Source organism: Arachis duranensis, unplaced genomic scaffold (genome assembly GCF_000817695.3).
Source record: "Arachis duranensis cultivar V14167 unplaced genomic scaffold, aradu.V14167.gnm2.J7QH unplaced_Scaffold_232527, whole genome shotgun sequence".
Lineage (NCBI taxonomy): Eukaryota > Viridiplantae > Streptophyta > Magnoliopsida > Fabales > Fabaceae > Arachis > Arachis duranensis.
The window spans coordinates 346,446-371,712 of NW_026264853.1; the positions used below are offsets into that span (position 1 = coordinate 346,446).

General features: G+C 33.1%; 3 protein-coding genes across 3 annotated transcripts; 1 reads left to right on the forward strand and 2 right to left on the reverse strand.

The window, feature by feature from the left end:
- Positions 1 to 3,214: 3,214 nt before the first annotated feature.
- LOC127744197 (magnesium transporter MRS2-11, chloroplastic-like) lies at positions 3,215 to 8,730 on the reverse strand. The gene is made up of 14 exons (XM_052256477.1): positions 8,169 to 8,730; positions 7,922 to 7,994; positions 7,641 to 7,711; positions 7,319 to 7,404; positions 7,114 to 7,204; positions 6,494 to 6,562; positions 5,829 to 5,909; positions 5,576 to 5,741; positions 5,407 to 5,452; positions 5,063 to 5,143; positions 4,879 to 4,961; positions 4,368 to 4,411; positions 4,121 to 4,239; positions 3,215 to 3,937 (listed from the first exon to the last, which is right to left on the reverse strand). Exons 1-13 carry the CDS (start codon positions 8,577 to 8,579, stop codon positions 4,144 to 4,146), a joined length of 1,398 nt encoding a protein of 465 aa, XP_052112437.1. The 5' UTR covers positions 8,580 to 8,730; the 3' UTR covers positions 3,215 to 3,937; positions 4,121 to 4,143.
- Positions 8,731 to 8,936: 206 nt separating this feature from the next.
- On the forward strand, positions 8,937 to 13,870 carry LOC107461865 (uncharacterized). The gene is made up of 10 exons (XM_016080417.3): positions 8,937 to 9,183; positions 9,471 to 9,812; positions 9,947 to 10,012; positions 10,135 to 10,274; positions 10,738 to 10,864; positions 11,079 to 11,230; positions 11,427 to 11,562; positions 12,322 to 12,406; positions 12,513 to 12,784; positions 13,596 to 13,870. Exons 1-10 carry the CDS (start codon positions 9,100 to 9,102, stop codon positions 13,731 to 13,733), a joined length of 1,542 nt encoding a protein of 513 aa, XP_015935903.1. The 5' UTR covers positions 8,937 to 9,099; the 3' UTR covers positions 13,734 to 13,870.
- Positions 13,871 to 14,110: 240 nt separating this feature from the next.
- On the reverse strand, positions 14,111 to 16,189 carry LOC127744247 (GDSL esterase/lipase At5g22810-like). Its single transcript, XM_052256525.1, has 5 exons — positions 15,822 to 16,189; positions 15,599 to 15,729; positions 14,890 to 15,123; positions 14,538 to 14,793; positions 14,111 to 14,458 (listed from the first exon to the last, which is right to left on the reverse strand). Exons 1-5 carry the CDS (start codon positions 16,078 to 16,080, stop codon positions 14,265 to 14,267), a joined length of 1,074 nt encoding a protein of 357 aa, XP_052112485.1. The 5' UTR covers positions 16,081 to 16,189; the 3' UTR covers positions 14,111 to 14,264.
- Positions 16,190 to 25,267: the final 9,078 nt, after the last annotated feature.

Sequence of the window (25,267 nt, forward strand, 5' to 3'; positions counted from 1 at the left end):
TTCATACAAAAGCTTCATCGTATGCAGAGATATTATATATTTCGAAACTTTAGTTTCTTAGCTTGTTTTAAAGAGAACTCTGAAAAACTAACGGGTTGAGTTGTTTAGTGACTGCAATTATCCGAGTGACTTGGTGGATTTGAAAAACTAACGGGCTGGGTTCGGATTTGTTGGGGCTTCGTTCGAAATATCAGACTACCAGACTCGCAATTCCAAGAATCTTTATTTGTGTATAAATATATTATTTAATTTATTTTTTATATGTATTTTATATTTCAATATATATTTTATACAAACAATTAATTTGATAAGTCCAATTAAATTAGTGTAATATAACAAAAATCAATTATAACTAGTATTATTTTAAATTTTATTATTTAACTTAGTTAGACTTGGTTCATAAAAAGATTTGGATGTGTAATATTACTCTCTTTTTTTGGAGTTAAACCCAGAGTGGTTCCTGAGATTCATAAAATGCACCGATTTAGTCCCTGACTTCTCAATTGCACTAATTACGTTTTCCAGATTGCAAAAAATGCATCAACATGGTCCTTGTCTAATTTTTCGTTTTCATAATTCTTGCCGGCGAGAGTGACATGGCGAATAATTGCCACACTGGAGGATGGAAAACGTCGTCGTATTGGGTTTTGGCGCTAAACCCATAACTAGACACTTCGTCTTCCTCATCTTCTGCGAACTGAAAGCGCCAAACCCTGGCATTCGAGAGTTCTGGCGAGGCTTTTCGGAGTGAAACAAGTTGGAGTTCAGAGGAACCTGGTCATCGTTGGCTCAAGATCGCTGAAGGAAGGAGCAAAGATTCTGCGTGAAATCCCATGTGACAGAGGTAGGCATGCAGTATATTAGATAGTGTTGTTTTGTTTTTCATAGTGGTAATGTATCCATCATTATGGATTTTACTTGGAAATTTGGTGTAGATTGATGAAAAACCATGGATGCTATGTTAGTAGCTAGGGTTTTTTGCACTTGGTGGTGTGGGTAGGGGTTATCGGAATGTTCTGTTTTCAAATTGAAAATATGGTCATTTCTATAATGACATAGTCACTGAAGTAGTTATTAGTAAGCAATTTTGGAATATAATCTGTTGTTGTTTGCTGATTTCATATGTTAGATAAAATGTATTTTTTCGTTACAGATAGAAAAGTTGCTGGATATCATGTTCTATCATGGTGGAACGTTTAAGAAGAATGTTGATGGAAGATTGGTTTATTTTGAACATGGAGTTTCGACGCCTAAACTGATGGAGGAGAAAGAAGCTGTTCTGTGTCTGGATTATGTTCCACAAGAGGAGTCTGGGGTTTAAACAACAAGAATACCCCTGAGAATACCTTAAATGAAATGCCAGATGACAAATCAATGTGAGATTCAATAATTTCTTTAGAATTTTCAGTTTCAAAATTCACTCACAATTTTATCCTTGCACTAAATATGGGTCAAATTTACCATATGAACAAAAGTAATGTTCAAACATTTTTTGATTAGGGTACCTGAAATTGCAATTGTGTTATATTCTTGTTGTACTGTTTGGAATTTGTGAAAATGAGTCTCAAAATCGCAATGAAGTGCGTGATAAATCAAGAAATTTTTTTAAACAAAATCTATTTGTTGATCTTCAATCAGGTCAAAGAGTTTCTCTCTGAAAGTGCTTGATTGAATATGAGTGATGAGAATGGAAGTGTAGAGAACGAAGTGTATAAGAAGTTGAAATCTCTAACTCTTGAGCCCATGAATAATACTCATTTGCGAATCGTACTGCTTGCATCTGGTGGACACTTTGCTAGTTGTGTCTTTGATGGTGATGTAGTTATGGCTCACACGACCTTTCACAGGTTAGGAAACAATCGGCTAAAATTTGAAGTAATAGTTTTTGCTTGACATGTTTGGCGGAGAGAATCTATTACAACAGACATGCACAATGCACATGCCATTTTAACTGTTCCCATACGCAATGTTGTACTTGGTTTTTATTTTTCCTGGATGTTGTGAATGAGTTATGCTTGAGTTAACTATCAGAAACCTAATGCTTCTTGCTAACCTGTGATGTTGGAAGCCAATATTTTAAAGCTTGCATTACCTTTCGTTTGTAGCACCCTCATTTATCACTCTTGGAAGACTTGATGCAATCTTAATTCCTTACCAAACACTAATGTTCATTTTGTGTTCTCAACTTCTAATGCATCAGTTATCAAATTGGAGTTTTCCAGATTTAATGCTCAATTATTGATTTATGATGTTGGCTTCTTGAAATTAGAATCTTTTAGAAGGATTTAGATGCATCATCCATTCTATATTTCCTTCTTGAGAACAAGAAAAATGTTTAAAGTTTTCCTTTAGGCATTGCGTTTCTCCAGTGCAAGGCATGGGAATGAATTCTTGTTTGGCTTAATTAGATGGAGGGTATCCGAAGATTTAGAGTTAAATTGAGTCCAAGAGAAAACTATTGGCAAACATTTAAAAAGATTTAGATTTTAATAATTTGATTTTGACATGATTTTCTATAGGCTCTTCACAAGACGTTTCCCACACCCACACCGATTTGGTACTTGCGAGCCTCTGTTCTGACTTGGCCTCCTTGTGGTTGATTGCATAGAACTTCTCTCTCCTTCATCTGCACGTCCAACCATCATCCAACCAGCAAAGCAACGGCTACGAGAATGAGCAGGAAAGAAGAAGAAGCAGATGATGAAGACCGAAGAAGTGGTGCGCTACTTCTGAGTTAGGGTTTAAAAAGGGACCAGGGACCAAATTGGGTCATAAACTTTCATTTGCCACATCATGCAACCGTTAGACACTCCAGCATGGCAATTATTCGCCACGTCACTCCCGCCAGCAAGAAATATGAACGGAAAATTCGAGAGGGACTACGTTGATGCATTTTTTGTAATTTGGAAGACGTAATTAGTGTTTGTTTGGGCGCCATTATTTTGATAAAAAAAGATCTTTTTCTATTGAAAAAAGATCTTTTTTTTTATTTTTTAGTGTGTTTGGCAAATTTCTAGTAGTAAAAGTAAAAGCACTAGAAAAATCAGAAAAACATCTTTTTTGAGAAGCTGTAATTTACATCTTTTTTTAAAAGATCTTTTTTCCTTAAAAAAAAGATGTTTTTCATATAATAAATAAACAAAAAAGTACTTTTATATTGTTATACCCAAACATAATTGATAAATAAAAAGATCTTTTTACATGAGATACCCAAACATAAAATTACTTTTACTTTTCCATAAGATCTTTTAAAAAAAGATAACTCGAAAAAAGATCTTTTCTTAGAAGCTCACCCAAACAAACCCTTAGTGTAATTGGAAAGTCAGGGACTAACTCAGTGCATTTTGTGAATCTGAGGAACCACTTTGAAGTTTAACTCCTTTTTTGTGTACTAACAACATAATTATTCTATTTTCCCCAGATTTGGTTAGTAAATGATCACGATAATACACAGCATTCATTGTGAATATTAGTCGTACTTAATTTCCACATAAAAAAAAAAAAGATTGGATCAATCCTGTACCGTGTTTGGACGTCATTTTTCTAATCTTGCCCAATCCAATATTCTACACACACCAGCACCCTAAAAAATTCCCAACTAAAATGCTTCTTGCTGGGGGAGTGTTCAACTTCCTGTCTTGATGCATATAGTGTGAATGTGTATTGTTTTAGCACGTACGGGCACGAGCAACAACCAGATGTAGGATCTCGATGGCTGATCGTCGATTATGACTATTATAACCACTCTGAAATCATTAAACAACAAAACAATGCTCGACTCCCTTCCTAAATAAGAATGGAAACGAATTCTTGCCGATTGATTGGTAATGACTAATGCCGATAATATTGCACACACTTTCCAATTCATTCTGGATGGTCCTCATGCACAATCACTGCATTCATTGAGTGCTTAGTTTTCTTCATGATCTGATATCACCTGAAAAAATAATTGCATTGGGAAGTCATTAGAAGCTTCATATATATGCAATATATTTGGGTTAAGGATGTTATATAGACAAATGGCTTAAATGTAACTTTTGGTCCATATAGATATACGTTGTTTTTATTTTAGAGTAGTACTACAGGGGCTAATAAGTTAAAAGGTAGTAGATATTATTACCTAATTTTTGAAGTTTCTTCCAATCAAAATATTTTCCTTGCCTTGAGGTAGAAATACATAAGGAAAAAAGCAACAACAGCACCGACAATTATTCCAGCTGTCGTCAGCCAAAATGCAAACTGCATACAAATTCAAAAATTTAGCTATGTTTGTAGGACTTTTTTGTTTCTTTGAGACCAAGTGACAATCATTTGCAAGAAGAATCAAGAAAAACATGCATGAAATATGATTTCGGAAAACAACATACCACATGCTCTTCAAGATATGACTTCAGGTTCATGCCAAATATACCTGAAATCATGAAAAATAATCAGTCTGATGCATTTGATATGTAATCTGCATGTTTATTTGTGATATTTCATTCAACCTCTAAATTGAGCAGCTGAAGATCCTAAATATTAACAGCCCTTGTCCTTGATAGGATAGAACATTAAAACAAAAGAATTTTGCTGTTATCATGGTAGTAAGTTATGAAGGCCAAATGCATGCTCATATGTTTTAGACTAACTTCAGAATTTTAACATAACAAAATTGTTAAACGATTTTATGAACAGTCTGCAACTGGATGTCAAGCTTTAATCAAACTGAAGTTTGCTGGAACTCTTGGTTAATTTTAATGCTTAATGTGAAATCATTTCAATTAACTGGTTTATGTGGTCTTGGGTGTGATTAGGTAAAATAAATGCTGGTTAGCACATGGACGGTTTTGGTAGAACTCACTGTACAAACTATATCAAACCATTGCCAAAAATCTGTACCTGCTACAAGTGCACCAACTGCCACACAGAATGTTCCTACTTGGAGAAGCAGTTCCACTCGGCTAACCTCAAGCCTTCGTGAGCTGTCAAATGCAATCAAATTTGTTGGAACAAATAGTGTCAGTAAAAGCAATGATTGCAAACTGCCTAATCCCCTGTGACAAGAGTGAATTGAGGGCCAAACCTCAAACTGACTGCTATAGAATCTTCCATTTCCCTTGCAGAATCAAGAAGCCTTTCAGCTTGACCATGACATGATTCACATCTGAAAGTACGGTTAGAAATAGAAATCAATATTTTCAATGAAATCAATAGTTATGAAGTAATTTGTTGAAATCATCAACTTTTAGGGAGTTTGAAAGCTTCATGAAACTTGTTTCCTAATGTAGATTCCTTTAAAATATTTGTAGCTAGATTACATAGTTTTATGGATATCCATGAGGTTGTAACATGCAATGGTAACCAACAGCTTAAGATATTGGTTTCAAATTGTTTACATGTAATGCACCAATTAGGATTGAGAATAACCTTTGAAGATAATTTTCAAGAAGCATCTCAATTTCCTCCTCCTCCTCTTCATATAAAAAAAAACAAATAAATAAGAAGAAAGGCAAACGAGAAGTTATGTTATAGGTCAACAATAGAATGTAAGACCTATTTGAAGTCAGCAATAACAAAACTGCATCAAATAGCTTACCTTCGGCAATCTGCTTCTCTAAGGGTACAGAGCATTCGACCAAATTGTCTCCTTTTGTAACCGTGCAGTTTCTTCCCATAATACATATACGGCGTATTTCATGGGGATCTTCCAAAAGGTCGAGCAGCATCTGTCTAAGAGCGCCAGCCCGAGAACCTAACTCAACCTAGCAAATATGCATGAAGGAAATAAGCAACTATAGAGATGAAAAATGATAGCTTATTGGGGAGAAAAACTACAGATTAAATTTTACCAAAGTTTGTTTGCTAATACGAAGTTGCTCCAATATGTCACCCGTTAATCGATTTGGCAAGGCTTCAAGAAGAGCCTGCACCTGGAACAAGAGGGAGAGAAAGAAAGTTGAAAAAATATTATATTTCCAATCAAGGAGGGAATCCCGAGACTTAAAATGGTGGAAACTTATGGGTCTGCTATTAATCCCTACTACAGAAAACCAATATAATCGGAAAAGTATTTCAGTAAGACTTTCTAGCTTGAAGTATGCAATGCTGAACATATCATATAAAGCACCACAAAATGAGCTTTATATCACTTTTCAGATGTAGTGGAATGCATGCATGAAGTCGTTGGAACAGATCACACAAGAACTAATAGATAATGCAAGGAATTTATGCCAGTTCTGGTTCGGAAGTAGATTTTGAAATAACTCCCGTTAATGTATTTTATAAAAACAACCTATGATAATAAAACAGGAGGCAAAAGATAAGAAATATGATAATAATAAAAGCTGTAACCTAACAGACAAAAAGTACAAAATATACTCGAACATTTAAGTTTAGAAATACCAACTTATGATAATAAGAAGACAAGGAACAACAAAGAAACACATAAATGCAAGAACACATACACAAAACTCCAACATGAAAACTCAGTTACTCACTGTGTTCCCATACTCACTCGAGGTTCTAAGTCCATCAGTCTGCGCTCTAAACGCTGTATTCTTGAAAGCAATGCTGCTTCAACAGCCTGAAAGTTCCCCGGGTAGGGATTGGTCCAGATTCTTAAAATTAACATGTTTGAGAAAAATATGAATACAATTTATTAAATATCCCTCTGAAAAGGAAACTAAGAAATCTTCTAAGATTATAGGATATGAAATAGAGGATTTCCATCTATTTTGTAGTGGGTGTAAATTGCTTAGAGTTTAGTGGGAAGGCTCCATGTATGTGATTTGTCTAACAGTTTAGTGGATGGCATTTCACAGCCGCTTGTTTACAGTGCCACCACAAATGGATGCCTCGGTAACATAAAAGAAATCAAAAGAAAACTCTTAGGAGACACAGTCACTGCTGAAGAGCCAAGAAATGGTTAGGTTCTCCTATCTGTATACTTCGTGTTTACAAACATCCACTACAGTACGAAACTTATTTTTACCTTTCCAAAAACTATGGCCATAAAGATCTACTGAGCTATAATTCTGAAATTTCTCCAACTGTTCAGTTTTGGTTTTTCTCCTTATCCTTTTCAGTACTATGTATGTAAGTATGTTAAATGAAAGTAGCAAATTTCAGACAAACCTCGAGTTCAAATGGCATTGATGGCCCTCCGTTACTGTTCTTGGGGTTCAACCTGGGCAACAATGACTCCAGAAAAGCTTGCCCTCCTTTACTGATAAATATCAGCAGAGGCAGAAGTTTGGTTTTAGTGCACTCAAATAACTTTATCCATGAAATGATGACAACGATGCAACCATAATATATTAATTTGGAATTAAGACATTACCGATTATAGTCAAATATAAGTACACAATCTTTCATTGCTATTGCTCGAAGGGAGCCCAGATTTAGAAGTATCGCATACTCACGAACCTAACACAAGACAAAGAACTGAAAATTAATTGATATAAAAGGCAACTTCAATAAGGCTACCATCCTGGATTATTTGATAGAAGCAGACAACGCGGCAAAGCCATGTAAACTTTACAAATTATAACATCATGGAGGACAGAGCACTCCATGACATCTTCATGAAACTTGAATGACTGCATAAACACACACCACGAAGTATTACTAAATAGCGAGGATGCAAACAAAAGAAACTGTACCAGCAAAGAGGGTACCGAATTCGTCAAAAACAAAGACGGATCCACACTTCGAATGTCCCGAGGACGAAGACCTGAACCATCATCAAACAGAACAAAGCGATCACAGCATCAGCGTGCAAATGCATCTTTGCAAAATAAGCAATGGGTGCAATGGTTGATTCAGAACAACTGTTATGCAAACTATAACTACGTTACAGAAAGAAGCTTAACATGAGTAAATGAACTGATATTTATTTTCCGCTAATTTCAGCCTTAGGCGTAAATTTATCCATTTAACTCACCACTTGACTTCAACAATTGTCTCCTATTGATTTTTCTTGTCGATACTGTTCCATCTGATCTCACTTCCACAACCTTCACAAAGCAACAAAACAGCAGAAGAATCACATGAGCAAAATGAAACCAAGAAAAAAATGAAAAAAAAGAGTAAAAAACTGCATAGAAGCTTCAACAAAATTCTAGAAGCTTCCAATAACGCCTGACATAGTAGTTTCAGAAGTTAACAGGGAGCTAATGATAAGAACGAACTTCGTAAACCGGTTCTCGAATTCCAAGCGAAAGAGAGTCGCCAGAGTAGCTAGTCGCGACTCTCGGAGACTCAAGACGGTCAGTTTCCGAAGCAGAGGTTTGGCTCCGGAGCTGACCGTTTCCGTCATCCTCAGAAGCAGCTTCGTCGGAATCAGTGACGACTGTTTCGGCGTCGCTCCATTGCTTCTCCTCTGTGGATCTGGCGAGGCATTTGACGACGTAAGGCGCCAGAACCTTCAGCTTCAGTGCCGGAGCCAAAACATTGCTCCGGTGCAGTAGATTCACGGAAGGAAGACACGGCGCGTCAAAAGCACGCGGGTCGGCGAGATCGGAGAAGGCGGCAAAGTTAGTTGGAGCGAGAAGAGGTTGTTGAGAACGGAACCGCAGTAGGAGCGGCCATCTCAAAGCCATGGTTTAGTTTAAGTGCGGTTATGGTTATAGCTATGGTTATAGTTATGGTGGTCGTGCATGCCGTGCAGGAACAGAGTAGTTGGAGCTTCTGCACTTCAATCGGAGTCTGTAACGATCAAAACGAAACGATGTAATAAATTATCTAGTCAGTTCTTTTCTTTTTATTATTTTAATATATTTCGAATTATATTTTATTCATATTCCAAATTTCCAATGCAAAGATAGCCAGGAAAAATAAGGGGAAAAACTGAAAAAGGACATAATTTATTTGTGGCTGGTATTTGCCGTTGGATTCAGGTGCAAGGTCCTTCTCGAGTTATCATTTTTATTTTTTTTTCTGGAAAAAGAAAATAGCTGGGCCTTTTGGGCCAGAGGCCGGCCCAACAATGAACTTTAGAAGAATCATTGAAGAAGATACAAGCTGGTTTGGATGGTGGTATTGACGATGCTACTGAATTTCTGATTCGATTTGCCGGTAAATATTTGAAATTGGAGGGAACTGCAAGCAAGGGCGAAGCTGATGGCGGTTCCAACAGATCCTGCCATCGAAGAAGAGGAGGAGCACGGTGGTCCGACGCACCATCCTTCTGCTCCGCTGGATGAGGTTATCATCAACGCCTCTGATTGAGTTTTTATTTTTCTTCTCTTTTATTCCTCAATATTACAAAATATCATTCCAGTTACGTTTGAATCCATTCGATGAAATTAATTTTATTTCTTCAACTGTCTTGCACCAGTATACTGTGTTCTTGCTTTAGTTTGAAATGAAAATACAAAGAAGAAGGAGGAGTAGTAGTAGTAATACTGGAAATGAAACTAGGATTGTTGCAATAGCTGGTTAGGGTTCTTCATTTCTTACACGGCGATTGCTTTAAATTACTTTTGATGCAGTCTTTTGACATATCAACAACAGTTGATCCGAGTTATATAATCTCCTTGATAAGGAAGCTGCTGCCGTCGGGTTCTGCTTCTCAGAATGCACCTAAACGAAGTTTGAGTATTAGTAATGAAGAAGAAGGGGCTCCAGTGTCTGCTGCTAATGATAATGATCATGAGCACCTCAATTCATCCAGTTATAAATCTGAGAACATGGATGTTGATGATTCTGGTGAAGTGTTTTGCCAGCAAGGAGAATGTGATGGTACCAGTAATGCAGGTAAAGAGCAGGACTGGGAGGAATATGGTTGCGTTTTGTGGGATCTAGCTGCCAACACAACACATGCAGAACTTATGGTATGTATGCTGTCATCTATTGGTTTAACTCATGACATGTCCAAGTCTGGATTATGTTTATAATACTTTCTGCATTTCAACATTTTTTATGTTGTATGAATTGAGATGATGCAGTTTCTTTTATAATCTTATAGGTGGAGAATCTCATACTTGATGTGCTTTTAGCAAATCTCCTTGTTTGCAAGTCCCCACGTGTTACTGTAAGTGACTGTTAATATATGACATAATTAATGCATTTTTTTACATGGTTTGTGGAAAGTAAGATTATCAGGTAAGAAAGAATTATCTAATACATCTATCTATGGCTAATTTCATGTCACAGGAAATTAGCATAGGAATTATCGGAAACCTGGCCTGTCATGAAATTCCAATGAAGCGCATAGTTTCCACAAATGGATTGATTGAGATAATTGTGGACAAATTGTTTATGGATGATCCTCAATGCCTTTGTGAAATATGCCGGTATGTTGCAGTTTTACACAATTTGGTTTGACTTCAGCTTTGGTTGTCCAACTACTTTATAGTTTTATTTTCTTTTTGCTGATTAAATTTGCGTTATTTCTTTCTATTTCTGTATTGCCTTAGTTTTGTGGTTTTCATGTTATTTTCACTCTATGCTTTTACAGTGTATAACTTGTGTGTGAAAGAAACATGCTCCAAGTATATCAAATGTTTCTTTCCTATTCTTTTTTGATAAAAATACATATGTTTGTTCCGGCTGAACTAATTTTTCCTTGTTATTTTTAAGATAAACTCCGGCACAACAACCATGTGATTAGGTGGGAAATTACACTTTGATTTATTTTCTCGTGATTTGTTGCATACTTTAAATTAGGTATCATACTATAACTTTTATTTGTTCCAAAGCATGAAAAAGAAATCAATTTTTCAGTGAATTCTAATTCTTGATTTTCCAAACACTCAGGTTGTTGGCTGTGAGTCTTCAAAGTGGTGAATCTGTTGCATGGGCTGAGGCATTGCAATCTGAATATACACTGTGCCAAATATTATGGATTGCAGAAAATACGCTGAACCTTCAGCTTACAGAAAAGGTAATAAGCAGTCTGTATTAATACATGGTAATTTTGACTGATTTTTATGTTGTTTATGATTTTTGAGAGCATGTTATTGAGTACCTGCACAAGAAACTTAAAACATTTTGAGAGGAAACTATTTGTTTTATTCCTTTGCTTTTTTTAGCACTCTTTCTGAGTCAGAATGTAAGTTCATCTAATCAATAGCTAAAACTGTTCTACCGTTTGACAGAGCATTGGACTTATATTAGCAATATTAGAAAGTCAGCAGAAAGTTGTGGATGCTCTTCTTCCCCCTATTATGAAGCTTGGTTTGACAAGTATATTGATCAATCTCTTGGCCTTTGAGATGAGCAAACTAATGAATGAAAGAATACCTGAAAGGTACATCTATCCATAGCCCTTCATTCTGCAATGACAAAGCCATATGGTTCCTATTATCTTCTTATACTAACTATAAAAATAGCAGTGATAGGTGCTTAAAGTACTTTCACTTTTATTCTTCTCTCTTACATATTCAACATTATCCATCCAGCTATCTACTGGAAGTGATAGAACATTTTATTATCTTATGTTTCAGGTACACGATTCTTGATTTAATTCTTCGTGCACTCGAAGCACTTTCTGTTATAGATGATCATTCTCAGGAAATATGTTCAAGTAAAGAGCTTTTCCAGTTAATTTGTGATCTGATTAAGTTCCCAGATAAAGTGGAGGTATATTTTTTTGACTCGATTAAAACTTTCAGAACATTGCATTTTGCTCAACATACTTTATAACTGTTGATGGCTATAACCTGGTATTTGGTAGCCTATATATGTATGCATTTTTAATGGTCAGAATATGAATTTGTAGGTGATCCATGCTAGGGTGTGAGATATTGTTGGAGGAGTATGTTGGTCAGGAATAATCTTTTGTCCACAGAACTCATGTAAATACCTAGATTTTTTTTTTAATTTTCCAATACCTCACAAAGTTTTTCAAATAATCTTTTCTTGTTTCTGTTCCTTGTTTCCTTGATTACATCAGTTCATGGGTTTTCAAATATTAGCATGCTTAAAAAAAATTAAATAACACAATCCATGTTACAAATACAAGCATATGAAAGGATTTAATAGTGGTATTGATGATAAATTAACAATTTTGTTCATATATGTCAGTCTAGATCAGTTGAGCAGAGGACTCAATAATGCAACCTACTTTTTTAAACAAACATCAATGTACCAAATTCACGTCAATGAATTTTGAGATATAGTGTCGCGGAAATCAAATTTCCTCTAAAGTGGTAACACCTGATTTTTTAAGTTAACATAGAATATCATCTAAATTGGCTGTAGCTGATGAAAGCAGAAGCCAATGTACTCTTGTCAGTTATAGCTCCTGCTGCTTTAATATGTGCAATCTATAGATTGCCAAGAAATGGAAATGATTTGGCTAACTTGAAATATATGGTGAATTGTTTATATCTTTTGTAGGTTGGGAACTGCTGCGTTACTGCTGCAATTCTTATTGCAAATATTTTGTCTGAAGTTGCTGATCATGCTTCTGAGATATCACAGGGTAAAACAGGTTTCCCTGTCTCATACTCATACATGAACTTCAACAATTTTTTTTTTTTTCTTTCATGATTCTCAGTATTAATTATTAATGGCATTCTACTTTCCAGATTTTGGCCTATTGGCTGGTCTGCTTGACATATTTCCTTTTGCTTCGGATGATTTAGAAGCAAGAAATGCACTATGGAATGTAATTGCTAGAATAATGGTTAGAATTCAGGAAACTGAGATTAGTCCGTCAAGTTTATATCATTACGTTTCAGTTCTTGTGAACAAAACTGATATGATTGAAGACGAGCTTCTTAACCAACAATTGGTCAACTCTAGTCATGAACAGGAAGGCTTGTCTCCTGGCTCAACCGTGGATGCTAGAAACACATCGGTATCCTTCTCTTTTAGCTTGTTGAATTTATTATCTTTGATTAATGCTCCATTTGGATGACAAGAATCGGTTTGTAGGAAGTATCACAACTCTAGCATGTTCCATTTAATTCCATTGTATGTGATCATGATTATATAACTTGGAATCCATACTGTTCCTCCTGCACTAACTGGTTAGTATAAGCTAGTAATAGTTTATATTAAGTGATGACTTATGCAGTTTAAATGTTCGGTTGGAAGGTAAAAGTGAAGGGTAAAACTAGTGAGGGGTAAAATTTCATAGATGAATTTCGTGTATAATTTTAAAGAGTTGATACATGAAATTTACCAAATTTTCTACTCCTTGTACCAAAAAATGTCTTGGTTGAATCCTATGAAGTATGGACACTTCGCTGAGTTACCGTGTTCGTGTGTCGGATACATTTCGGACATGACACTCATCAGCGTTCGTCCGACACGCTTGTCTCAACCGTGTCTTAATAGAAAATAAAAAATTCTTTTCCAGACACATTTGGACACACCTAAATACCATCACGTGTGTTCAGCCTTATTTTTAATATATATTCTTTTTAATATTAATAAAATATTAAAATATTATTACAATTTATCTAATATATATATATATAGTGTTTCTATGTCTTATAAGAATTTCTTATAAGAATTTAAAATTTGTATATCTCCGTGTCCCGTGTCGTGTCTGTACATCATAGGTTGAACCAATACTATGATCATTTAATTTGCAACCAGTGCCCCTTTTTTGTGCATGCATGTTTTGCCTTCATTAAGTTGTTTCTCTTTAACCTTTGCTATAGCTCAAGAAGATGATCAACATTTTGAATCAATGGACTGATGCTAAGGAGACTACTGAGAATAAGTTGGATGCGGATGATATTGTTGATGAAAAAGATGTGAAGAGATTGTTGGATTGTTGTCATAAATTCTACAAGTAGAATATTTTTATTTATTTATTTTTCATTTTACTCTTGTAAATTACTGTTGTCCAGAACCCAGACAGTTTTTGAAGAATATACATTTATCTGTGCTATTATACATGACAACGTGAGCAATCTTGACATTGTCGTCATCTACATTCTTATCTTCTCATAATGTTGTTTGTTGCCCAGTAGCATGATAACCGTATCTAAATCCTTTGAATAAAACAAGAGTTATGCTACCGTGAAGGTGTTTAATATAAAAGTTTTATTGACAACAAAAATGTTTGTAGTTTCCAAAAGCTTTTATAAGTTCTATTCTGGAACCCGTTAATTAAATAATTACTTGAATGATACCTGGCAAATTAAGCCCCACCAATATAGAAACTTGAAGCTTAAACGAATATAATACTTGATTGGTCTTATTAGATGAAAACGTAAGTTCAACTAACCTTCAACATATTAAACCACGTTTTACATGAGCCGAATACGTTCAACAACAGCAACCACTCTTAACTGGAGTTTTAAACGAAAGCCAAAAGTTCTCTTTTAGGATATGAGAGAGATCCCAGCAGCAATCAAATCATCAGCTAAAACCTTGTTTGCAGACTCCGATGGATGAAAACCATCCCAGAATACATACTCGGATGCATTGGCACATGTTCCTATGGAGTCCTTGTTGCACAGTATAGCTGTCTCTACCAACCCTGTTCCACAACAAGCCTTCCTTGCTTCAAAAAAACCTGTCAAATGTACGCAAGATATTCTGAGAATGCATTCAATTGTATGAAAAGTTCACATTATTTGATTATGTGTAAATACCATTTTCGGAAGGTTTAGTGACAAGTTCATAGAGAGGTTGGTAGATATCAAGGATGACCAATTTGAGGCCAGGAAGGTTTCTCAGCAAGCTCTCGGATGTGGAATTTAGCTTCGTGTTGAAGTTAAGAGCATCGGTGTTCAGCCTCGCCACACATACATTGCTATCGGAGCCAAATAGAGTGATGGCGGCCGGCACGCAACCCATTGGAGGGAGTGTTGTCACACCTATCCTCCTTGCTCCAAGTGCATATAAATTCTGCCACAAGTAAGCATGGTTTGAAATTCATAAATAAGAACCAATTAAGTAAACTTGTTTAACATGTTGTAAGGTTGAGATATGAGGAAAACATGCCTGAATGAAATTGGCATAGTGTTGCATGAGAATTTCAGAGAACTGATCAGCAGTGTAAACCTTGTTAAGCAGAGGGTTTATGTAATAATTCTGAATGAAGTCACTGTTGCCAGCACTAACAAGATGTATAGCACCAGATATGGTTGATGAAGCATTTGATTGTCCTGCTACTTCCACCAATATATTCTGACATTCTTTGTAGTGTTCCAATTGCTGGCTCAATGGAATTGCATCCTGCATCCAAAGGGGGGAAAAAATACTAAATTTGAAACCACACACAGACACACACAAACGTAATAGGAGACTTATATGGAGTTTATAGGAGCCTATTTGCTTTCTCAAGTAAACGTTTTTTTTTTTTTTTCATGCTTCACATTAATATTAACAGCACAATAATAAAAAGTTGAGTTTGCAGTTAAAGAAACCTTAATGAAGTAAGAAATTCTTGTTCTGTAGAGAATGATAGAACTTCTTGTAGATAAAGTTGAAAATGATAAGTAGAAGTAAAGTAGAAAACTATAGTTATACAACATAATTATAGAATTACTTATTCTTAAAAACAAGCAAACTTGAAACTACTATTCTTTTTGCATGTTTTGTCTTTTAAAAACATCAATAAGCATCATGAACTTTATAAGTGTTTTTAAAGAAAAATTGGAAAAAAAAAAAAAAGAGACCCTTTATCTTATGTCAAAGTATTTAAAGATACCCATAATTTGGCTGTGAAGTCATAGTAGCCAGAAGCAGCTGAGGCAAAGTTAGCACCATTCAAGAGGTTATTTCCTTTGACCCTTAAGTTGAGGTAAGGGGGTGGATAAGATGTAAATCCAAGGTTTTCAGCTGCAATAATGAAATGGAACACAAAGATCAAATTCCATGTTGAAAAACAAGGTAATACTATATATTTTGATGTGTTAGATATAAATATATACCAGTGAAATCTGAGGCAAGTTTTCCATTGCAAAACCTGCCAGTTGACCTGTGATTCTTGAAGTCTCTTCCATAAGGTGGGAAGTTTGCTTTGACAATGGTGTGTAGTTGGTTGTTGTTTCCAACATCAACCACTGAGTCACCAAATATGAACAATGCTGGAACTAGAGGCTGTGCATTAGAGACATTCAGCACTACTACTACTAGTGCTAGAACAGGCAATAAGAAAGTCAAGTAATATCTTGAATGATGATTCTCCATGCAATCAATTTTCTCTTCAGCAATGAGCTTTTTCTTCTTCTTTTGAGAGAGTGAGAGAGAGGGATTGCAGTGTTGGGAACTGATGTTCTGTTGTGCTTTGAAGCTATAGGCTGCAGTTCCAAGAGTCTTATAAATGCTTCAACTTACTGAAATTTTGAGAGTTGCATTAGTTAAAAAATAAAATAAAAAGGTAAAATGTTTGTTAAACATTTATATTATCTTAATTTTGTGGAGATACCAACTATTTCATTTTATTATTTTTATATTGTGGTGTGGAGCTGAAAATTTAAAATATCACAGTTTAACCATGTATTTGTTAAAAAATGGAAAAGTTCTGCATCCATGTATTTTTTACATGGTTGTTAACCAAGTAATTTCCTCCACACGCGCGTCCCCTACCCCTCACTCGTTTGTCATACACGCGCTACAACCTAAAGCTTTACTCAACGTAAACATCCTCCTCTTTCTTCTTCTTTTTTGCTCACGTTCTTCCTTATTGATCTACATTGCCTTCGTCGTTCTCCTCTAGTCGCGTTCATCTTCTCGTTTTCTTATTTCGATCTAGTTACGTTGCATTTATCTTCTTCCTATTCTTCTTCATTTTCTTTTTCGATCTGCACTTCTGAATCAAAACAATAAATGACTCAATTTCAAATCAGGAGAGCGATTTGGATTACTCTTCTGAAACGAATCAAACTGACAAAGTTTGGATTATTCAATTTTGAATCGAATTGAATGGAATGCAATTGCTAATTTGAATTGAATTAAATGGACGGAGGTGTACTGAATTGAATTGAATTGAATTGATAATATGTAAATTGTAGGTAGAGTTATTTGAATTTGATTTTATATAATGGATTATGTTTCATTCACTCAGTACTATACAATTGTTTCACCATAAGTATTGTGTTCGATTCATTCTGCAAAAAGCTGTTTGAATTTGATTTTATATAATGGATTATGTTTCGTTCACTCAGTACTATACAATTGTATTGTGTTCGGTTCACCATGAGTACTGTATTCGGTTCACCATGAGTATTGTGTTCGGTTCATTCTGCACTATTCAAAACTCTTCTTCCTCACCTTCTACTGCTTCTTCACCAGAGAGAGAAAGAGAAAAAGACAAAAAAATACAACAGCAACAACAACAAAAGAATGACGATAGGGTTTCAGGGTTTAGGGTTTTAGGGTTTATGGGTTCTGGGTTCAGTGTACAAGGGTTCAGTGTATTTCAAACTTTTGGTTCGTCCCGTGTATTAATTTCGGTTCACCGTGTTCATGATTGAGGGTTTAGGGTTTAGGGGTCTAGGGTTTAGGGTTCAGGGTTCAGGGTTTTAGGGGTTTAGGGTTTACGATATGATTCAGGGTTTAGGGTTTAGCATTCAGGGTTCGTTCACTTAGTACTATACAATTGTATTGTGTTTGGTTCACCATGAGTACTATGTTCGGTTCATCATAAGTACTGTGTTCGGTTCACAATGAGTACTGTGTTCGATTCATTCTGCACTATTTAAAACTCTTCTTTCTCACTTTTCTACTGCTTCTTCACCAGAGAAAGAAGGAGAAAAAGGCAAAAAAATACAACAGCAACAACAGCAAAAGAATGACGATAAGGAGAAAACACGTGAAGAAGAAAGAACGCGAAAAAAGAGGACAATGAGGAGAAGAAGGAACACAAAAAAAAGGCGAAAAAGAAGAAAACGCTCCGTGCGTAAACGAGTGTGAAAAGAAGAAGAAGCGCGGGAGAAGAAGAAAAAGCGTGGGAAGAAGAAGCGTTGGACAAGAACGATTTCGTGTGTGTTGGACATGTGTATTTCACGTTTCATTTAATGTTATTCTGTTTTTTTAGTGTTTGGCCAACTTAGTTATATAATTACATAGATGTGTAACATCCCCGTTAAACAAAATAGTCATGATATGTGAACTGCAGGAATATGATAACACATCATTATGTTGTGTGAATGTCAATAGGAATTGAAATAGATCCACACCAAACTTCACTATTAACAGGCTAGGCCTGCAATAAAATTTATTGGTTTGAGTTTGTTATAGACTATTTGGCTTGTTGACAAACCTAAAACTTACTAAAACACCTAATAATTTTAAAAAGTTAAAAAATAATTATTTTTTAATATAATAAAATTATATATTTATATATCTTAACAGGTTCAAACTTACTTGACAGGTCAAAAAATTATTTTATAAACCTAACCTATTATAAAATTTAAATTTTTAAAATAGTTTAAGTTTAAAGTTTAAACTTATTTTTTTGTTAGATCAGGATAAGTTAGGCCAAATATAGGCCAATTCACAGATTTCTAAGTTCTAACAGGCCGTCTAATCTTTTTTTCATTATTAATTGTCACTGCCTATATCTTTGTATTATATCTTTATTAATTGCTTTTTGTATTAAGATAAATTAAAATGAATGGTTATAAATACTTTTAAAATATGCAATATGTATTTAAGGAACTTACAATGATTTTTTCAAATTGAAAGAAAATGTGTTTATTGAAGATCTACGGTATTTTGTATTTTGTATTTAACACTAAGGCTGCGTTTGTTTCTGAGAACAGGACAGGACAAGACATTAAGAATAGGATAGAACAAGACACTGATGGACAGAGACACAAAATTTTGTGTTCTTGTATTCTGTTTGGTGATAAACTAGAACAAATTATGAGAATCTAATTTATTCTCATCTTTTTCATTCAAAAAATTTGAGATAAAAAATATAATAATAAAAAAATACAATTATGAAAAATTAACAAAAAATAATGAAAAAAGAATGAAAAATAAGTTGTGTCTCTTGTTAGTGTCTCTGTGTCCTTCCTGTCAGGATGGATACAAAATACACTAATTCAATGTCTCTGGACACACTGTCTCTGTCCATGTCTCCTCTGCCAAACATGATTTTGTGTCTCTGTGTCCATGTCTCAGTGTCCTGTCTCTGTAAACAAACGCAGCCTAACTTATTACTTTTAAATTCTGTTATAGTCTCATTACAGCATGCATGCTTGTAATTTGTTAACACGAAACTAAAGTTTACAAGTTGAGGTGACGGAAAAAATACATTAACAATGAGCTGTAGCCATTATGATGTCACTTTAGTTTATTTGAAAATTCATTCTCAAACGAAAGCATATAATAAGCATGTCTTGAACTACAAGGTATACCCATAATAATATGATCAAATAGAGCAATAAAAACTAAAAAGTAGCAACATATTTAGTATGGCTGAAAGTAATTTTCAATTTTTCATCAGCATGCTTTTTGTTCGGTTTTCTATATTTTCCAAAACCAAAATATTGAGTAAGTATTATATACTAGTAACAAAAGACGTTGGTTACTAACTAATAACTATAGTAAATTCTAAGTCCGTTGATGTCATGAGCTGTCCCAGCTTCTTATACAAGGTCCACTTTTGTGTACCATGCCAAATATACAAGTCTCTAAATACAACAAATTAAAATAACGTATAAAATATATAATAACTAATTTTTGTGTGTACAGAGTATTTGCTCTATCTTTAATGGCTAATTTTAGTGAATATATAATAATTTTGTTGTGCTAGTATGTCTTAACTAAGGGTATACATGGTCCGATTCGAATCGAAGATCTGGTCCGGCTCCAAATACTTTAGGGACTAATTTAGTGTGATTTTATCGGGTGTAGGAACGGATAAGGGTCTCAAAAATAGACTCGATCATTATTTCGGGTCGGATCTGGGCCATAGCTCGAGTCACTCGAACTTGGCCCGGTGGCCTGGTCATCATACACAATTAATATTTTGTGTTATTAGTGATGGATGATGGCTATTCTTATGTGAAATTTAAATATTGTAAACATTAATATTTTGTGTTATTCGTCATTATAAGAGTATAAGTTAATGTTTTATGTTTAAAATGTATAAGACTTTAGACTAATGCATAATATTATGTTATTTGTATTGATTTAAATATTTGGTGTTATTAGATAATATTAATATGAAAAAGTATATAGAATTAACTCCTAATTATACAAAAATGGAACAACTTAATTAATTATAATTATATTAATTTTAAATTTTTTAAATTCAAAATTTAAAAAATTTAAAATTAATTAAGTAAACCTAATTAAAACCTATAAATATCTTTTTCTTTTCTCTTACATTAACCTACCCACCTCTAACAACTACACACAGATTCCTCTCCCTCACTGTCAGACCTTCTCCGTCTCTATCTTCATTTCTCACCCAAGACTCTACAACTTCTCAAACTAAAAATAACATAATAACACCACGTAAAAGAACTGTCACGGCATCAACGCGGTCAATTCCCATCATCGAAACCATGTGAAGGCGCTTATAAATACCAAAAATTGTACCAGTTGGAATTGATGCATCAATGTTTCGTGAACCATCAAGGGGATCTGTTACCACCACGTATATGGACCATTGTCACTTATCCAAATTGGTGCATCGCTTTCTTCCGAAGCCATAACAGCAACTTTTTCGGACTTTTGGAGTGATGACAAGATAATTTCATTCTGTAGTAATACATGATGAAAGTATTGATTAATAAACTAACTTCTTAATTCCTTGATACACTCTTAAAATCAGTCTCTGTCTAGCACTTGATATTGCTTCAGAAATTGTTTAAAAGAGTGGTAGAATACGGATTGTTATTCAATAATTACAAAAATATAAAAAAATATTTATTTAATATAAAAAAAATCTTAATTTTAAACAAAAGAAATATCCAATTATATTTTGCAAAAATAATTAGATATCTATAAAATTTAAAAAAAATTATAAAATTCTTAAAAAAATAGAGACATTCACATTTACAATACAAAAAAATTCAAAAAATATATAAAAGAACATCCATTTAGTATGAAAAAAAAAAACATTCTAATACTTAGCAAAAGAAACATTCATATACATTAACTTATTTTTATTAAGATGAGTTTCGAAATCTAATCCATTAAAAAGTTGGTAGGAATTGGCTGAACCCTTCTTGATTTTCTAGCGAACTTGTATTAGTATTGATTATGGTTATGCTTTAATTTTAGAGAATGGTTGGTTCTTGTTATATTTTTTTAAGTGAATTTTACTATGTGAATTGTGAAATAATTGTTGGAAATTATGTATTTTTACATGCTAAAGACCCGTTTTTACCCGATTTTCACCCGACTCGAAGGTGCGTAGATTTCATCGGGTTAGGATCTAAAAATTAGACCCGATCTATATTTCGAGTCAGATCTGAATTAAGTCAAACCCGATACGACCCGATCCATGTACACCCCTAATCTTAATTTTATTATCTATTCCGTACAAACAATTAAACCAACTGCTATTTTATAATCAACAATAATTTTAACATCAGCATTTTATATGTGAAGTTATTTAGTATTGTTAGTTGTCTGGTTGTATATAGTTGTTTTCATATATAGCTAGGTTCAGCAATTAAACTCTCTTAATTGCTTCGTTTGCTTATGGGCAACAGGTTATTGTTTCTTGTGACATAAGGTGATAAGCACATGACATCCAATATTTGGTGGATAAGTTAATTTTAATTTGTGAGTTTCTTTTTCAAATCTTTAAGCACCACTCTAAGTGTGTTGTTAGCCACTCTACAGTCTACACAGTAGCCCTCAAGTTTTTAGAACATTAGAGCTCATACTTGCAGGATGCAGTCCTAAATTTTGGGCAGCCACCTATGGGTGTGTTTGGCAAACACGTTGGAGAGGAGAGAAGTCCGTTTGAGCTTCTTGAAAGTTTTACTTTGATGTTTGGCAATTTTTATCTTTGTGAACGCAAAATTGATTCTGCCTCTGAATCCACGTTTAGGAGAAGCTCAAATTTGTAGCTTCTGCGTTTCACGTTTCACGTTTCATGTTTAGGAGAAGTTAAAATATTTCTTTTTTACCAACCCTACCTTTCATTTTCTTCTATAAGAATGATACTAGTAACTATTATCTTCACAGTCATTCTTTTGTAGTTCTTCCTACTTCTTCATAATTTTTTAGTTCCATTTTTTCATCAAAATCGTTCAGATTTATTTCAATTACTAACAAATTGAATTTTTTTTATTTTTATTTGATTTTATTCATATGAATTTTATTTACGTTTTATGGTATTTTTTTGTTCATATGATATATGTTGTTGGTTTTATGGAATTTTTATTATTTCTTATCTGTATAATTTTTTTCTATTCTTTGATGTACTCTATTTTTGTTTTGTATTAATTTTTTTATTTTTTATTCTGAATTTGTAAAATTTGTAATTGTAATTGTAATTATTATATACTACGTTTATTATCAAAATTTTGAATAATATAAATTATGATCCTATAAAAAAAGGACAAAATAAATAAAAAATTAATTATAAGTAACAATAGAGTCATAAATAATAAAAATTTATAGTCTAAAATAATACTAAATTAAAGAGTACTGACGATACTAAAAAAATTATAGAATATTTTCTTTTTGTGTGACATTATAAAATTTATAGTACTCTCTTTTATATTTTTATTTTTATTGTATTTATTTTATTTATATGATAAATATTTTTTATATTATTTTTTATAGTATTCTGATTTTGCAGGTATATAAAATTGATGTCTAATCAATTTTGATATAAAAATTACCAAACATAAATCACGTTAACTCAAACTAACTTATCATCAAAATCAATTTTACAAAATCAATTTTATACAAACTCTGATTTGCAAACTGTAATCCAAACACACACTACATCATTTAATTATGTCCATGCTTTCTATTTATTACCTCCCTTTTCTTATTGATAATGAATTAACGAGAGGCACTTGAAAAAATGTCGGTAAATAATTTCTAACAGTCAATTTTAAATAATTATTAATTTTATATTTTTTAAAAAATAAAATTTAAATAATTATTGATAAGTAATTAATATGAAATATGATAAAATTGTAAAAGAATAGAAAAAGAATAGATGAAAAAATTTTATTGATTGTTGATTGATTGAATTTGTACATTGAATTATGAAGGTAAAACTAAATATATATGTAAAAGTAAAAATAAGATAAGAAGATAACATAAAGTAAAGATAAGGTAAGATAAAAAAGATTAAAATTAGAACTGAATTTATGTATTCTGTTGAACTGAATTTGTGGGTCACAAGACTTCTTTATTGTTGTTATGGACTAATATAGAAGAACAATTTAAGTGTAATTCTCCACATACAAGTGATTTTCCATATAAGTCATACAAGTCATTTATAAACACGCCGTTTGACGTTTTTTTTTGTCTCTTTTTCTTTTTCTTCTTTCTCCGTGCTTCCTCTTCCTCTTCCTCTTCTTCTTCTTCTTTCTCTGTGTCTCTTTTTCTTCTCTTCCTCCCTCTTTTTTTATTGACATTTCTTCTCCTCTTTTCGTTTTCTCTTTCTCCTTCATCAAAATCACCAGAAAAAACAAAAAAATATTATTCAAGGTACGTTTCTTGCCTTCTCTTTCTCCTTCTTCTTCTTCTTGCTACACGTTCTTCTTCTTCTCCCTGTTCTTCTTCTTCATTTACATGCTTTTCTCTTTGTTTTCTTTCTTCGTTATTCTCGGTTTCCATTATTTTTTGATATCAAGCTCTGAAATCGTTTTTGAAGAAGAAGAAGCAGCAGCAGAAGATGAGGAGAAAAAAGAGAAAGAGTTCTGAATTATGCATAAGGTGTACTTCAACGAATTTTGGGTGTATTTTTGTAATCCTTTGGGTGTATTGATTTCAAGAAGAAATATACTGTCTCTCCCTATATTGGGTGTATTTCTTAAATCTTTTGGGTGTATTTCTGTAATTGTTTGGTTTATTTCTGTAACTGTTTGGGTGTATTTCTGTAATCCTTTGGATGTATTTCTATAATCGTTTGGGTGTATTTTTGTAATCGTTCGGGTATATTTCTGAAGTTCCATCATCTTCAAAATAATTTCAAAGCTTGATTTTAGAAACCATGAAAATAAAAAAAAACAGAAGGAGATCGAAGGCAAAGAGAGAACGCTTTTCCATACAAATCATACAAGTCATTTATATTCACGCTTCTTCTTCTTCTTCTTCTCTTCTTCTTCTTCTTCTTCTTACGCGCGTGTTAGGCCCAACTTGTAAGACTTGTAAACAAAAATGACTTATATGTGCAGCACTCCTCAACAATTTAATAAAATACAATTTAAAAAGGTTTATTGATTTATTATTGACTAGATTTTTATTAATTACTTAATGGAATTATAGTCAAATTTTTTTTTTTTACATTCATAAATTAATATTTGTATTTACTTACATTAATTTATCATTATATAAAGAGGAATTAAAGCAACTATTTTGCATTATATATAGACAACTATTTCAATAAAAATGTTAAAAATATATTTTTATGATAATTTTTATTTAAAAAGTGTGATTTATTTGTTTAGCCACACTTTAAATAAAGATAACACTTTTATAATATATAAAAATCAAATCCTACAATTTATTATCTAATAATCAAAATAAAATATTTTCATATAATGACAATCATAAAATCTTCATTAGAGTAACTACCTTATATATATTAATCGTTTTTAAATATATCTAGAACGATTTGTAAGTAATTGAGCTTAGACAGCTTTACGTCAACTCTAAAAAAGGCAGGTAAGAAATATTTGTAAAGGACTTTAATATCAAAATCAGCAAAAAAATTTAAGTTATATGTAGAATATGTTAAAAAATATTCGAATTAAATTGGGTATTTATAGGAGACGGTGATAATTTGGTCATCACTCCTATAGATCACATTTGAAGTGAGTGAGTAATTTTTTTCCCCTTGTTGTATAGTTATTCCACAATGAGGTAGTTACTAATGTGAGAAAACTATCTAAAATAGTGGAATAACAAACCATTACTTAACGCACAAGTTGAGCACAAAGGTCGTGATACCCGTGTTTCAAGTAGGTTATGTAGGTTAACTCGTATAATTTTTTAGTTGACCTTTTTTGGTATGGATCGGTCTCATTAAGTCCATAGAAGAGGACTAGCCTATTTTTTAAACCATGATCTTGATTATTTGAGCTTTAGTATAAATATTACGTGTACATTAAAAATCAATTATTAAATTAATTATAATATAAAATATACATTAAAAATAAGTTATAAAATATTTATATTTATACACAAATAATACAGATTTAGTGGTTAATTTTCTATATGC